Source organism: Eucalyptus grandis, chromosome 8 (genome assembly GCF_016545825.1).
Source record: "Eucalyptus grandis isolate ANBG69807.140 chromosome 8, ASM1654582v1, whole genome shotgun sequence".
Lineage (NCBI taxonomy): Eukaryota > Viridiplantae > Streptophyta > Magnoliopsida > Myrtales > Myrtaceae > Eucalyptus > Eucalyptus grandis.
In genome coordinates, this window is record NC_052619.1 from 15,849,944 (window position 1) to 15,867,651 (window position 17,708).

The window sequence follows — 17,708 nt, forward strand, 5'->3', positions numbered from 1 at the left end:
AAACATACTAGGGATGGTAGTTTCAGAGCAAAACAAAGTAAAAGGACCAAACCTAGACACCTTAAGCATGATGATCAACGTTGTCATTTTTGGTATAGAGACTTATATGTGTACTTGTTGAATTCAATGGAAAAAATTCATTATAATGAAAGTAGTTGGAAAGACCGAACTTCTCGTTGGGGCATAATTTGATAGAAAGAAAATAATGGGACAAGAAACATGCTCCCTGAAAACTAGAGAGACCAATGTGCAAACTCTTAAAAAGACTTTAGAAGTGCGATACCGCTATCATGACTGGCATTGGTAATGGTGCTTGTAGATACTTACAGCCACTAATTTAATCATATTCCTAGCTATGTGCCAAAAAAAAAGGACGTTCGCCCAAAGAGTCTTGCTTTGAACCATGTTCCCATTAATCATTGCGTGGATCTGCTTTTGACAATGGTCCTCCAAAGAACGCTTTTGACAATGCTTACGAGTCTAGGACCGTCGACTAATTGGTAGTTTAATTTAACGTTCCCATAGATACATCTAATTTATTAATCGAATCACATGTTGGGGATTAATTTAAGTCAGCAATTGACGCAGTTTTCTAAAGATGTCATCATGCATACACGTGTCGCTCGTGAACATGTCTAGGAAAGCACGAGATTCTCCCTCCTCCGGACTTGAAAATGGTGACCACCTAGAAAGGGTGCGTAGTCCAAAAATTAAATTCATTAATTTCTCTTGAGCTGTGGATGTTAAATACATGGAGAGATCTATCTATCATGGCCATCAGTATTCAACTTCACGTGATAACTAAACAGTGTCCATTTCGATAAGGAACTTTGAGGTATTATTTATGCCAAAGAGTCGAGAATCCCAAGGAAAAGTTAACCGATTTAAAATGCAGAAATACAATAACAAAACAAGTTCCAAATCTAGATCAAAAATATTATAGTAACAAGAGATAATCTCCAAATATTTCCAATAATAGTTAAAAATATTTCTCAATATCATTCTCAATCGATTGGAGAATATTCGTCCTCAAGGCCAACTTCATCGAGCTCTTGGTCTTCATGTTATGATGATAAAGGGGGCGACACTGGAAGTGGTGGAAGCATCGTATTCTCCAAAACGTTCAATTCTATAGACATTGTTGTAGAAGCGCTTTAAAATTTGAAAAAGACCATCTGTCGAGGACAAAACTTAGCGTCACCATCATGCCGAAATCTTTGTTTTCTTTAATGCATCCAAATAAGATAACAGGCTCGTTTGCTATCTATACTTTTTCAGCTTGCCCTAAAATTCTCTTCCTCACTTCTTCGGTAACTGCAAGATTTTCATAGCCTTTTCTCCGGCATCTAGTGAATAAGGGTATAAGATCCAAAATAGTTGAATGATACTTTCCATACACAACTTCAAATGGTCAATCTAGTGTAGTTTTTTGTTTTTTTTTTTTGGTTGGTGTCAATCTAGTGTAGTTGGCTCAAGAAATTAGTGTCGCACACTAAGTTCGCCAAAGCCTACTTGTGACAAGCTAATCTAATCTCTTAAGAGCGGCAAATCTAGCTTTGTTGAGGAAGACAGACTCATGTTTGGTCTCGTCGGGTTTGGCGGAGCCAAGAGACTAACCGTAGGCGGCATCTGACGGCGGTGTGGTGGTGTCAGTTCGAAGGGAAGAGGGAGGCGTCATAAATCTTTAAGGTTCTTTTCAAAGAATCATGCCTTCCTTCTATTCAACAAAAAATGTGATATAAAAAAACTTTTTTAGATGGATGCCATTATTGTGTGTTAGTAATTGGTTGAATGGACGCTCGATGGGGTCATTTCGAGTCTCTTTAGAAGGCCTCTGAAGATGGTCAAGGGTCAGAAAAGTAAAACCAACTGCTCCGAGTCGTCATTAGATTAGAAAACTGATTCATCCCAATAGTTTGTAAAAGAAATTAATTCATCAAAGGCGTTATCGAGGCTCATCCCTCATCTTGCGTCAGCACCTGCCAAGTTTCTCTGCTCCTCACGCTCGTACTGACTTCTCTTTTGTAATTACTCTAGCTTTATGAAAAGAGAATTTGTCCATGTGTGGACATATTAGTTTTGATTGTCTGAATGCAACACCCATCATCTTCACCTACTAAAAGCCTTGCCCTCTGCAGAACGCATTGCCATCGCCTTCTCTCCACCCATTTCTTTGTATCCGCAGCCTGCCTTCGCCCGTGCGTGCCATCTTGACGAATTTGACAGGGAGTGAGAAATGTCAGAAGACATGGTCGAAGAATCCCGGAAAGACGAAAGCCAGCTAGCCAAGACAGCTTCTCCGTCACCATCTCCACTACTCATCAACGGAAAGAAGCTTCTGGAGTCCTTTATTTTGTATTATCTTTGTCGTGGATGCAGTACTCCTGACTATGTCACCCTGGATCATCAAAATCTACTGGATAGCTTGGATTGTAACAAGGTAAGGTAGATGTGAATTTGTTTTCCTTTGTCTGACTTTGATGTAATATTTTTGGCATATTCATGCAGGATAAGTTTTCTTGCCCTAAATCACTAGAGAGACTTTATACGACTAAGAGCAAGAGCTTTCGGCAAGGTATATATTCGCTGTGCCATAGATGCTTCTACCATAGGTTTTTTCTATCTCATATGTTAGTATCTCAGAATCAAACACTTTGGATATCTGAAATATTGTAATCTGTCGACATAGTTGAGGATTTTGGGCGATCGTGAGAATGCATTGGCCTCATTGTTGTCACGACCTCTTTTTTTCCGTCCGGGAAAAAAGGAAGAGGGTTTAGGGGTATTTGCCTAAAGAGGCGGACCGATGGCCCTAGATTAGGCGCGGGCTCTCCCAAGCCCATACCTCGCGCAACATTGGATTTTGAATTTTAATTCTTAACAACCTATGTAATTCTAGGAGTCGCCACTAGCCTATTGGGGTCGGCTAGAAACCAATCAAGACACGGGAGTGTTGTCTTGATTCCTACGCAACCAGAGATTTCTAGGAACGGGGACTTGTTTACGCCAATGTTTCTATTAACACCCTTGCGGTACCACTAACTTGGAAAGTTGTTTATCTAAATGGCCACACAATCTTGATTACCAATTATAATCTTTATGAAACCACTAAGTGTCCATGCAAATGTTTTTGTAGTTTTTTTTTTTTTTTCTTTTAATGTCTAGACTAATCCTAACATAATTTAGAAAAGAAATTTACACTCAAATTAATGAAAAGCGCGTAAGTAAACATCCAAGAAATTGAAATGACTTGAAAATAAACGCGGAAAATATAAACCCGATACAAGTCGGGCAAATAATATTACATGGCCTTGTTATCACGCCCCGGGACAGGACCCCCATGAGCAAAATGAGAATTCAAATATGCATAAAATTGCTCTATGTGCATGAAATTACTTATCTACGCAAAAATGGATTATTTACAAAAATGGTTATAAAATACCAAAAATAGCATTAAATTAGGAAAATGACCTTTTAAAATTAGGAAAATTTCATATATGTCATTTCTATCCTAATTTGATGCTATCTAACATTTTTTGATATTTTTGAAAATTTCATATTTTTCTCTTTTTTTTTAATTATTTTTTTTTTTTAAAAATAATAAATTCTTTAAGCCGATCTATGCTAACATGGAGTAACACAGCACATGAATATCACAATAATCAAGCTCAAATCGACCGTTTCAAGATCGAAGCTTAGTTTGGGCATTTTGTCGAACACTTGGTATGCATTAAACTAGCCCCATTAGCCTCCTCGAGACATGTTTGCAGCCTTCAATCTCCACTCATAAGCAATCTCATGTGGAACTAAAGTATCAAGATTATACTACCACATGCAAATAACAAGATTAGATAGAAATCATAGCTAAAAACACACTAGAACCAAGCTAAAATCGTCCTCAAATGCACGGGTTTGAGCTGATTTTGCAGATCTGGATTTGAACCCAAGTCAAGCAAACAGGTTACATGCCCATATTCAAGCCCCAACACTCATCACATACGAGATCTAAGGGAAATTCTACTTTATCCACGTGAAAGTAGGTAACATTGGCTTTCAAATGCAACAAACATCATAGAGAATGACTCACCGAAAAACATCAAAACGACCTCTCCAAGAAGCACACATGCAAAACTCTTGAAGAAATTTCAAACACTTAGAAAAATTTCAGCCTCAGAAATCAGTTTTCTGGGCTGGTTTTCCTCTTGATTTTCATGATCAAAACATGCTCAAACTCGAAAATAAATACATCTAGGATGCTTACCTTACTTCCTAGTTTCCTTTTCAAGTGGTTATTGGCCGATGAAACCGACAAATTATCCCCGGGGGCCTGTGGAAGTTGGCTTCTTCAACTGGAAATGAGATCTGCAAAAAAAAAAGAACTGACAACGAAGGTTTTCATTGACCTCTAACATTAGAATTCAAGACGTATTTTGTTGGAAAACTTGACACCACGCCAAACTATATATATTCTAGTTTGGGTTAAAATTCAAAATTTTCCTCATTTGTCTCTCAACTTTCTCAAAAACACTGGCTTTCCTCACTCGTGACCAACCAGTCTCAACACTTGGAAAAATTTTCGGACTTTCTTGGCCAGCCAGGAGGGCACTGTTTCGGGGGGTTTTAGGAGGCCTTCCCGATCTCCATTTGGGACGTGCGACCTATGGTTGGAAAGATCTTTGAATGAAGTTTCACTCTATAGTTGGAGGTTTTGGCTAATTTTTTCTGCAGGTGTGTGAAAATCTCACTTTTCTCTCTCCAGGTCGGTCTGGAATTTCTGGGTTTTTCTTCTGGGGTTGCTTCTGAAGGCTTCTTTGGGGAACGATTCCGAGCTCTCCTCTCTCCCTCTCATCTCCTCTCTCTCTTCCCTCGAAATACCTTGCTTCCGTGATATTATCCCTTGAATTAGAGAATTTTTGGTCGGCCTTTTGTCCACCTACCAAGCCTGTCCACTGACCCAGCTCACCCACTTTCTGACTTAGCCAAAATTTTCAAATTTCGCAGCTGTTGAGTGTCCGGATTTGGTGCGATTTTCCGTGCCTGCAGCAGCTTATCTCTGACCAATGCTTGTCCACTTGCAGTACCAATGATGGTCTTCCATCACGTGCAGAGATCGGGCTGGCTGGGCAGGTGAGGAGGATATGGTGGGGCCACCAATATGCCTACTTAGCAGCTCCGAATTAAAACCTAATCATGAGCTGGGTTTTGGTAACTAGTTTGAGTGCTTTAATCCATTAATTTGGCTGCGGTTTTTGATCAATTAGCAAGTAAATGTATAGTAGTTTAAGATCTCAACCAGATTTTGCAATTGTACCCACCCAATTTTGCAAGAAAGTCCCTCAAACTTAGCCATTTTCTTATCCGAAAATACCCAACTCAAGGCAAATTTGGTCTTTTTCGCTCCATTTGATTGATTCGAGTTGGCCCAAATTCAATTTCAACTTAATTGGTGACCAAGATGATGATTTACGGGCTCGGGCGCAAATTTTGCAAAATTTGCAAATTGATCCCTCAACTTTTGGAAATTGCATTTTGGCCCCAACTTACCATTTGAATTCCAATCTAACCTCCTGGGCTTGGCTAGTCACATTTAGATCATTGGCCCCAACTTTTTTTCTTTTCTTTTTTTAATCTTTTTTTTTTCAATTTTCTTTTAAAGTAAAAACATATTCCATTTAAAACACTATATTAAATGCCTAAATAATCTATATGCAAGAATTTAACACGAAATATTTTTGGGCAAAAATTTAGGTGTCAACAATTGTCAATGGCCTTCATGGATAGGACATATACGGAAGGTTGGGTGCATACACTTAGGGTGCGTTTGTTTGTGTTTCTATTCAAAAATTGTTCAAGGGAATAGAAATAGAAAAAATTATTTTGTTTCGGGGAACAATTTTTGACTAGAAAACGCGTTTGGTAAACTTGTTCCGGGAATAAAAAAAGAACTGAAACACGTTTGGTAAATTTATGTTCTTCTAATTTTTTAATATTTTTATTTCATTTTCCTTTTTTTTTTTTTTTTTTCTTTTTTTTGGTGGTCGTAGGCCTCGCCCATGGTCGGCGGCCGCCGACGAGGCGTGGCCTCGCCTTGGCTAGGCGAGGCCGAGCTCTGCCCACCCACCGGTCGCTTGGTGGTGGTGGGCGAGCTCGGCTTGGCCGGTTTGGGCGAGGCCGAGCTCGCCCGGCCAAGGTGAGGCCGAGCCTCACTAGGGCCGGCGATGCTCGGCCTCGCGGGGGCCGGCGACGCTCCGGCGAGGTCGCCAGCCCTTGATGGCCGGTTTCTTTGGCCATGGCCAAGGCGGCGACCGGCTAAAGAAAAATAAGAAGAAAGGAAGAAGAAAAAAAAAGAAGAAAAAAATAGAGAGAGAAAATTTGTTTTTAAAAATTGTTCCGAAATAAGAAATAAGTTTTTTTTTTTTTTTCTTGTTTCGTATCAAAGGTGTTCTCGGGAACAAAAACAGATTTGGAACAAAAACGTAAACAAATGCGTTTATGTTCTTTTTTGTTCCCGAGAACAAAAAAATAGAATTTTTGTTCATAAAAAAAAAAAAAAAAGGAACACAACCATGCAGGCGCTTAGGATAGAATGTGAATCTAGAGCTTTCGTGTATGTCTAACAGAATAGTTGGACTCTACCCCGCTGATTTAATCACGCAACCGTGTCACATATTAGATGGACTTTTTTTCTTTTTTGAATTAATAAATAGGGAATATGGCAGCTAGATAATTCTTCTCTTTAAGTATCACGGGCTGGCGACGCTCGGCCTCCGCCGGGGGGCTGGCGACGCTCCCGGCGAGGTCGCCGGCCCTTGATGGCGATCGCCGGCCATGGCCAAGGCCGGCGACCGGCTAAAGAAAAATAAGAAGAAAGGAAGAAGAAAAAAAAAGAGAATAAAAAATAGGAGAGAGAAAATTTGTTTTTAAAAATTGTTCCAGAAATAAGAAACAAGTTTTTTTTTTTTTCTTGTTTTCGTATCAAAGGTGTTCTCGGGAACAAAAAAACAGATTTGGAACAAAAACGTAAACAAATGCGTTTTCTGTTTCTTTTTTTGTTCCCGAGAACAAAAAAATAGAATTTTTGTTCATAAAAAAAAAAAAAAGGAACACAACCATGCAGGCGCTTAGGATAGAATGTGAATCTAGAGCTTTCGTGTATGTCTAACAGAATAGTTGGACTCTACCCTGCTGATTTAATCACGCAACCGTGTCACATATTAGATGGACTTTTTTTTTTTTTCTTTTTTGAATTAATAAATAGGGAATATGGCAGCTAGATAATTCTTCTCTTTAAGTATCATGTTGTCAGTATGCAGATTGAAGCGGTTGATGAGAATCAGAATGTGTGAAACCAATGTTGACTCGATTTTCGCTTCGTGGGATACTTCTCTAGATTTGTGAAGTTTGTGGGTCATTTAATCAATAATAGTAGTAAGAGAATTTTTCATGGTAAGCTGTATTCTTTTCCAAGAATTTGATCAAGTCTTTGAGACCTGTATTCTCATCTGTGATTGTTCATCGACCTTTTAGAGGTCGATCATTTCAATGATGATGCTGGATCAGGTTCTGTGCTCCTACCATTGGAGTTGCGTGTTTTCAATTTTGATGGATTGTTGGCCTTATTCGTAATGCATCACGGTTATGACATTAACATTATTGGAGTTGCAAAGAGCTGGATCGTTCATTTAGGTCCTCCTGCTTGAGCAAGTCAAAGAATATTGAAGGAAAGTGATTATTCTAGGGACTGAATCGAGATATTATACCGAAGTCTTTGGCACATTCCTATTGAATATCATAGCCACAAGATAGATCTGATCTTGACTTTGCCTTGTGTGTTCAAACTTTCTGATTTGTCAATGCCCACTTTTGAGTAGATTTGATCCAATTTTTTCATCTCCACGTACCTGTGAACAGCACAAAAAGAAAGATATACAGTTTAGGTCTTATCAGCCATTTCTCTTCTTGATGCTGAAATTTTTTATAGCCATAATTAATATCTGCTAGTAGTTCAAAATTTGAGGCATTTACTGTTGCTGATTTCCCCAGATCAAGTTACCTCGAATCCTCAAAGTTCCATTTTTTCTGGAAGTCAGCAAATAGAGGATCTTGTGCAGGACGGTTTGGAAGCTCAAGAAGCTAAAGTTAAGAAGCCAGTATCAAATGGCACGCAGCAGACACATAGGGTCAAGCCCCCTCCTTGTATTAGAAACCCATATCTCAGTGATGCGTTAGATCCTTTTGGAAATCAAAGGTTCAAATGTGCCGGTATGTCTATATTCCCTGTTGATCATTGAATAATGTGAGCATGTACAAATTATTGTCAAATCTTCTAAAACTGTGCATGCCATCTATGCCACGTCTTATAAATATAATAAGACAAACTGATAATGAGAAATTACTAATGATTTGTTTGCTGTTTCGGTTGTAGACATTTATGTACATTTCTCATTTAACAAGTGTGACAATATGCAGGCTTATTCTCTTCTGTTACTGGAGGAGCTGGTCCCACGTTTCCACACCGATTTCGTAGAAATTGAGGTCTCTATTAAAATTTAAAGCCTTTTGCACATACAGTCTATAGCTACTCTTTGCAGAAACTCATATTTCTTTTGGCCTGACTTGTCAATTTGCTAATTCTTCCCAGCAAATTGGCGCTGGTCACTTCGGCCATGTTTATAAAGTTTTAAACAGAATAGATGGTTGCTTGTATGCTGTGAAGCAAGTCACCAGGCCAATGTGTCAAGACTCGGAAAGGTATTTGTCTCGTGCAGGGCTTTCAGACATTCAACACTAACTTGAACGGCATATGATATCCACTCTTTTGCAGGAGAAAAGCCTTGATGGAAGTACAATCTCTGGCAGCTTTAGGTATCAATGCTGGTTACATTATCCTCCATTTTATTTGTCTGCTGCATGATTTTCTCTAATTAGCATGTTTCTTACAGGCTCTCATGAGAACATTGTTGGATATTACTCTTCTTGGTTCGAAAATGAGCATCTTTACATTCAGATGGAGCTCTGTCATTCCAACTTGTCTAGTCAGAAGTCTTCACGTTTTACTGAATGTGATGCATTGACATTTCTACATCAGGTTAGCCAAAAGTTTCTTTGATATTAGCAATGTTTTATGATACAAATGGCCTTTTCTTAAGTTACTTATACCACCAATCTATGAAGCAATGGTCAATAGCTTTTAAAATTAAGTATTGATTCTGGCGCTAAATGAGCATAATCTTCTCTCCTAAAGTATTAGGGTGACTTCATAAGCAGATAACATTGTTGCTTGAATCTTGAATACGTAGTGGACATAAAAAGCAGTTTCTAGGATTTTCATTTATGTTTGTTATAGAGTCAAACCTTAAAGCTTTAACCTTTAGGGGGCAGGTGATACATGCCGAAGATCAATAGAAATCTTGTGGACTCACATTGCTGGACAAATGTGTTTTTACCTACATCTACAAAATTGTTGGAAATATGTCTAGCATGTGTGAGTGTTAAACTGGAGATAAGATGAAAAAACTTGCTTGAATGGGGGCAATACTACATCGTTTGTCCAAGAGGTTTTACCGGTGCTCTTTGCATGCACCATATCACTCCTTATATAAGTATATTAAGCATTTAAATGAGAAATCTGGCTATAGCTCTTTCCCTCCTTATATACGTTAAAGACCACCTTCAACTTTAATTCCTTTGATAAGATTTAGTGGCCTATTGTCATGGATTTTGCTTTTATAATCTTGTCATGAAGGTTAATGTTTGGTCCCCATGATTTACCATTGCTCATGTCCAAATACCTGCAGCTTGCGAAAGTATTGCTTTTTATGCATGACAGAGGAATTGCCCACCTTGATGTTAAGCCAGATAATATTTACTTCAAGAATGGTGTATACAAGCTCGGTGATTTTGGTTGTGCGACTCTCCTTAACAACAGCCTACCCATTCAGGAGGGCGATACACGGTACATGCCTCACGAGATCCTTAATGAGAACTTCGATCATCTTGATCTTGACAAGGTTGATATTTTTGCCTTGGGAGCTTCTGTATATGAGCTTGTGACAGGGTTGACTTTGATGAAATCGGGGCCTCAGTTTCTGAGTCTTAGAGAGGGAAATCTGCCTCTTCCCCCTGGCCATTCACTGCCTTTCCAGAATTTGCTGAAGGTGCTGTGTCTTCATTTCTTTCAATGGGACTTGAGTCATTTTGCTGTTTGCTTCTGGAGAAAATCCTTAATGTGGTGGCTCTATGATGTTCTTGACTTCCGTAGGTCATGATGGATACGGATCCAACTGCACGGCCATCCGCCAAAGAACTGTTGGCAAATCCAATTTTTGATATGATTCGGACAAATCGAAAGACCTGAGTCAAGACAGTAATCCAATTCCAACTATGAACACGAATAACTAGCAGCAGGTGCTGAATGTATTAGTGACCATTTGCATGAATTTTACTTCAAAGGTATCAGGCCGATTTTGCTTCTTATTCTTTGGCTGTATGTACACCAATTTTGTGCTGTAAGGGTGTTGGATCGGTAAATGGAAACCGCAGGAAAAAGGTGTTGTAAGCCCAACGCTAAGGGAAAATATGCCGTGTAATGGAGAAACCATGTTCATCTTCGAGTCCGAATATCATCTGCTCTCTGCGGCGCTTGCTGTTTCTACTCTTTAGATAGTTCATTTCAATTGTACACACATCACGTTAAGCTTAGAACCGGTTGTTTGATCTGTGGGAAGTCATCTATATCACTTTCTTGCAGCATGCTGAGGTGTTTAGTCGTCTCGTAATTCTGGTTCAATGGCTGTGGCTTTGGAGTGCTAGTATGGGCTTTGATATTCTGGCATCCGAAGGTCCTCCAATTCTGAAAAGGATGAGCTTGTCTTTGCACAAGTCTTTGCATTTGGATGAGTAGTGTGCTCACTCACTAGTTATTCCCTGAGAAATTATTTTCTACTTTTCATGTCACTAGACTATGTCAGTTACTTCACAGGATAGTGATTAAAATTAGACCAACAAACACGTAAGGATTTTTTTTTTTTTGGTAAAGGACAAACACGTAAGGATTAATACAACAAAAAAATCATAAATTGGTAAATACATGGTACATTTACCCCAAATAAATTTTCATGTCATAAAAAATTTCGAATTGATACACTCATGACAAATCTATCCGTCAACTTTTGTCCAATATTTTTGTTATATCGGTGACATAAGAACATAAGTAGGCAAACAACTAGAATGATTAGCATGTGACATGGACCTGACATGGAAATTTAACATAAATGGGTCTCCTAAATCAACCGAGTCAGGAAATCTACTAATTATGCTCATTTTGCCTAAGATTTTAGTGTTTCTGGAGAGAGAGAATGAACAAATTTGACTTTGCCTTAATTCTCAATTTTAGTTCTTCAAATCTGACTTTTCAAAACGATTCATTTAAGAGACTAATTTATTTTGAATCTTCACATCAGATTCACATTCAAGTCACACATTGATGATATGATTTTTTTTGCCCACATATGTTTTTACATTAGCAATTTAACAAGGATACTGAATGGAGGTTAACAAAGGGTAGATTTGTCATGGATGAACTAATTTGAGAAATTTTTTTGCTGACACAAGAACTAGGAATGACTGCGGTGCTCAAGGGACAAGAAATGGCAACGACGAGCGACGGGGGACGACAATGGTGCTTGAGCTGCAACAACTTGGTTGGATGGCAGACTTGTCTTCATTTTCGCTTCCCCTAAGGCCCTTTGCCACCTCCGCGTCGCCGCTTCTCAACACCGAGCTCTAGCTGAAGCTCATAGTCAGGAACACAAACGATTCCTTCCCATCACCATTACTGCGGTGAAGCAGGTTGAGGAACCTCCACAGCTTAGAGAACGACCACCGTCGAGCTGCTCTTCTTGCACCCGAAGATGTTTTGTCGTCGCGGATTGTAGGATGCAGCCGGTGATGAAATCGGGTCGCATATGGGTCTCGTACTACCTCCATAAAGACCCGAATAGAATCGGGCTAAGACATTTTTCAGTGGGCCTTATCTTCCCATGTAGGCACTAGTTTTCGGTGGCATTAGTCATGCGGTAATCAATCGTAATCAAAGTAGTCTAAGGTAATCCCCCTCCTACCTAATGCCTAATTAAAGTAACATGTTTGTCGATTTTCAGACAAAGAAACCCTCCAGCTCCATTCGAATTGCACAGAGATTGCAGTCACATCAGTGAAGTAGGCACGATATGCCGACAAAAAACGTGCTGCTACCAGGAAGACTCCTCTTTCCTAGAAACTCATATTGATGAATCTCCCATAATTGTGGGACAATTTTTTCAATGCCTGCCTTCGACCAAATTGATTTAGGTTAAAAAAGAGAAACGGATGGAGATTATGACACCACTTGTAGGCATATGCTGCCGTTCAAATGATGAACCCTAGCCATCTAATCAATGCCTAGCTCCAGACCTTGAGCATTCAACACCGTCCTATTCAATATGGATTTCGCTCATGGGTTTAAACTTGAAATATCTCCTAGCAGCATCTACTTGGGCATGATATATTGGGTCAAGTCATTACTACTCTCTCACAGCCCCTCAAGGAAGCTCAATCATCATTGAGATCTTCCAAGTCAAAGTTGCACTTGAACTTCATCATTACCGTAGACCTCATCAAGCCACTAATACTACCCGCAACTTGAACGGTTCCACAAGGATTTGCAAATACATCCCCCTCCATATAGATAAAATGAAACCTCCATTTTGGACGCAACCCTTATCAAACTTAGCAGATATAGCAAGGATAGCATTACTGGTTCTACCTTGCTACAGGTATCATCCGTGGCATTAGTCCTGTGATAATTAATCGTAATCGAAGAAGTCTAAGGTCATCTTCCTTCCTATTTGACATTCTATGTGGGCTCAGATGGAAGTTGTGGGAAAGACTTAACTTTTCATTAGGGCATAATTTGACAATAAAAGAAAGTAAGGGGACAAGAAACGTGCTCCCCAATAGCTAGAAGGACCAAAGTGCAATTGTCCAAAAAAATTAAGAAATGCTATGCCGCTATTATTGATGGCATTGATGCTTGTAGATGCTTGCCACAAACCAACTAAAAAAAAAATATTAATTAGGCTGTCAGAGTCCTGGTTTACCCAGAGATATTCCAAATATAATTTGAAATTTGAATCCACGGTCTCCCACTTATAAGTTTTTTAATCTCCAACAAAAGTTTATGAAAAAAAAAAAATCTCCAACTAAAGTTCGCATGCTGCTATAGATAAAAATTTAAGCTGACAGACTTAAGGATAAATTTATTGTTCTTTGAAAAAAATTAAGAAATATTCATACTTGTACGTCATAAACTTGGCCAAGTAGGTGCTCTGTGATTTAAAGAAAGAGCCTGTAAATGATAAATTAAGAGTCAAGGGCTATATTTGAAAAACTACCCATGGGGTATCCATTAATTAATTAATTCATGCAGCAGCGTAATCAATCCAGACACTCTGTTGGTCCATTTTAAGGGAGAAAAAAAAATTCATGATGAAGTAGAAAAATGGAAAATTTTGAAAAAAGCGGAATCATGACTTGTACAAATTATGGGACCACTTTAAGAACTGACGGTATCAAAAAGAATCATTGAGTTGTATACTATAAAAAAATATTTATTAGTCCATTTCTTTGGAGCTCAAACTTTCGGGGCAAACGATTTGTGTAGAATAAAATCTACCGGGAGGTCCTTTTTATCATTTTGTCCATCTAGATAAGTATTAGATCTTATATTATACGTGTATTGTTCGTTTGTTTCAAATTGTTTGGACTTTTAGGAAAAATCGTTTCATTTAGCAGGAATTTTAACTTATAAAATTGAGTGAACAATGAAATACAATAAAAATATTAAAACTGTCAATCAATGACTTTGAAAGTAGCAATCGTGATCGATCTAATCATCGTTGAAAGACACAAGAAACTATCTGATTAAGGACCTGTTTGGTTCGACTCTTGGGGAATGTATTTGCAAAAATGCAAATACTTTTGGGTGAAGAGGTTTTCCAAAATGCAAATAACGTTTGATAAAATTTGCATTGAGAAATAACTTTAGTCAAAATACCGTTTGGTAAAATTTGAATTTGTAAATTTTTTTTATTAAATTCAAAAAAATATTTGTATTTTTTCTTTTGAAGTTCGGCCATCGGACGGTCGGATAGCGACTAGGCGTCGGATGGATTGTCACATGGGCCAAGGTTGAGTGACCCAAGATCGTTGCCGAGGTCGCGTGACCTCGGGCGGCCACCGGGTCGCGCAATTCAAGCCATCAGTCGCCTAGGTCACGTGACCCAAGTGTCACTTGAGGTCCGACGATGGTCGCCGGGGTTGGGTGACCCTAGGCGGCGATGCCCGAGGTTTGGCGACGGTTGCCCGAGGTCCGACGATGGTCCCCGGGGTTGGGCGACCCTCAGGCGGCGGTCACTAGTGTGCAACGACCTTTTGGCCGACGACCGTCGGCCTCTGATTGGCTTCTTCACCGGAGAAGATGAACAGTAATGAATAGTAACTGGAACTTGCATTCCGAAAATGAAAGTTCTCAAAGGACCTCTAGATTTGTTTTGGATTAAGGGCCTTTAGAGTCCTTTGGAGATTCAATTGCAACTTGCAAAAGTCATCCAAAAAATCGGACCAAACGTGTTTGCATTTAGTCAAGAGACTTTAGAGTTCCAAAGTCCATTCCCAAAGTTGAATCAAATGGGGCCTAATATTCACTGCTGAGTTATTGAGAAGAAGAGGTTTAGTTAATTAATCAATCAATCAGCTTGATTTGCCCCTTGGAGTGTTGATTTGAAGCATATTCGCAGGATCAGCCTGGAAGCCACTCAATGGTCCTCCAAAAGTCAATAATTTGGTAATTAAGGTTTTATTTTTTTCGGTGGAAACATCGTTATATCAATCAAAAGCAACACGGGTTGGTAATTAACTTTAGTCAAAAATGATGACAGCCTTCCAAAGATTCTCGCCACGCGTTCCCACGTCTCCTGTGACCTTGACTATCATCAATAATGGCACGAGATTCTCACTCCCTTTGGAGCCGCGAATTGCTGTAGAAACCTGGAAAAGTGGTGCCTATTTCGGAGTTGATCTGGACAGCTCTCTTGACTTTGGGGATGATTAGCATGAGAAGCGATGTTTCCATTGCGATCGACCGAAGAACACTATAATTTTACATCAATTGGGATTGTTTGTTTGAACCGGACTTTCTCATCATATAATCAAAACGGGCATTGTCAATTAATATTCTCAAGATATTTATTAAATATATTTTATTCGGAATAATACTTCGATTTCCGAGGCACTAATTGTGTGACATGTAGATGATAAATGCATCGAAAACTTTAAAGTTTATTAATTGATTGATTGATAAGTGCTCTTAAAACACACATTAATAAAATCTTATACAAGTAAGGACTAAGGATGAACAAAATAAGTACGAAAGTGACAAAACCTCTGTTTTCTATCGCAGAAACTTCTTTCATCAAAACAAATTGTCTAGATTCATCCCCCGTATTGCATCAGCACCTGCCTCCAGACTTCTCCGTTCCCCACAACTTGAACCACTCCACAAGGATTCGCAAATACATCTCCCTCCATCACAGATACATCCATATCTATCGAGAGATTGGATGCACCCCTTATCAAACTCAGCAGGTATAGCAAAAGATAGCATCATAGGCTCCAACTTGCCATAAGCACCATCTGTGCCAATAGTTCCGCGATAATTAATTGTAATCGAACAAGTATCTAGTCCTCCTCCTCCCTAATGCATAATTGAAGTAACATGTTGCTCTCCTTTTTCAGGCAAAGAACCCTCCACCTCCGTTAGAGTCGTAGTGAATCTCCTCTATAATTCCAGGAACATTTAATAAATGCCAACCTCCGACCCAACTGATTTTGGTTTTAAAAAAGAAAAGAATGAATGTAGGATATGACACAAATTTTAGGCATGGTTTTTAATTGCTGAACCTTAGCTATTTAGTGAGGCCGGCCTACATTGGACAAATTTGAAAAGTAAACGCTTGTAAACCCTTCTCATAAATTTTGGGTATAGAAAAGCAAGGGACGTTAGACTTTCGAAAAGTAATACGTTTTTTAGAGTCCAACTTTGGTCTTTATATTTGGTTTTGTAACAATCCTAATTCTTATAGTGGTGTGTTATGGCAATTTAAGTCTTTTCTTATCGTCAAATTTCATTGTAAAATCTAAAGAAAAGTGCATAATAAACATGTGTAAATTGTAATCCGTTCCAGATGGAGAGTCTGTCAAGTTTGCATCAACCATTGAAATGAGGTGCCCCCGTGTAAGAATTTCGGAAAATGACATCATCGATCCAAATAAGTTTCTAGAAACTTTAGGCTCCTTTTATTTCTTAAAAAATAAATATTTTTAACAAATATTTTTCTATGAATGATCATCTAACTTGTTTAAAATAATTAATCGATAAAAAATATTTTCATTGTAGACAATAATCTACGTTTAGATAATTTTTGTACATGATTAATATATTTTTCATTCATTCAATTTTATAAGCATAAGCGATCATTTATTGAAAAATGATTTTCAAATTGTTTATTTTAGCAAAACAAATGGAGCCTTAATATCTGTATGTTGTTGTCAATTACAATAGAAGTACTTTCATCACGTTTTTGTTCTACATTTGAAAGAGATGGTGAATCAATACTAGCTAGGTATTTCCTACGGCGAGTCCTTGGAAATCAAATTGAGGGTTTCATTGAGATTAATTCCACTATGAACAAATAACCCGTTCAAAGTTCCAAATAGACATATATAATATTTATTTTTAAAATAAAAAGTTCGAAAACATTTTCATGACTTTTGAGTCTTCAATCCAAATTCTATTTGGATTCGGACGGAAGTTGTGGGAAAGACTTGACTTTTCGCTGGGCCATAATTTGACAATAAAAGAAAGTAGGGGAACAAGAAATGTGCTTCCAAGACCTAGAAGGACCAGAGTGCAATTTTTCAAAAGATTGAAGATGCTATGCAGCCATTATTGTTGGCACGGATGCTTGTAGATGCTTGCCATAAACCAACCGAGACAAAGTATTAATTAGGTTGTCAGTGTCCTCGTTTACCAAAACATATTCCAAATGTAATTTAATGCTTAAATCGACGGTCTCCCATTTATTAGAATTTTCATCTCTGACTAAAGTTTGCATGCTGCTATAAATAAAAATTTAAGCTGATACACTTAGGCATAAATTTATTTTTCTTTGAAAAAAATTAAGAAATTTGCATACTTGGACGTCATAAACTAGGCCAATTTGGTGCCTTGATATTTAAAGAAAGAGTCTATGAATAAATTAAGAGTCAAGCGCCTAGCATTTTCTATATTTGAAAAACTACCCATTATAGGGTATCCATTAATTAATTAATTCATGCAGCAGCATAATCGATCCCGACACTTTGTGGGCCCATTTTAAGGGAAAAAAAGATTCATGGTGAAGTATATAATTTTGAAGAAGGAAGACATCGTGAGATCTAGAAACCGTGAGACCATTTTAAAAATTGAAGGTATCAATAAGAATCGTTGAGTCATGTGCTATGAAATTTACTTATCAGTCCATTTCTTTGGAGCTCAAACTTTCGAGGTAAATAATTTGCATAGAATAAAATTCACCACGAGTGCTTTTTTGTCGTTTTGTCCATCTGGG

General features: G+C 38.3%; 1 protein-coding gene across 1 annotated transcript; it reads left to right on the plus strand.

The window, feature by feature from the left end:
- Positions 1-5,764: 5,764 nt before the first annotated feature.
- Positions 5,765-10,612, plus strand: LOC104456809 (wee1-like protein kinase). Its single transcript, XM_039299642.1, has 8 exons — positions 5,765-5,795; positions 8,044-8,279; positions 8,494-8,535; positions 8,642-8,751; positions 8,825-8,865; positions 8,943-9,088; positions 9,798-10,157; positions 10,262-10,612. The coding sequence occupies exons 1-8, from the start codon at positions 5,765-5,767 to the stop codon at positions 10,355-10,357; spliced, it is 1,062 nt and encodes a 353-aa protein (XP_039155576.1). The 3' UTR covers positions 10,358-10,612.
- The last annotated feature ends 7,096 nt before the right edge of the window (positions 10,613-17,708 follow it).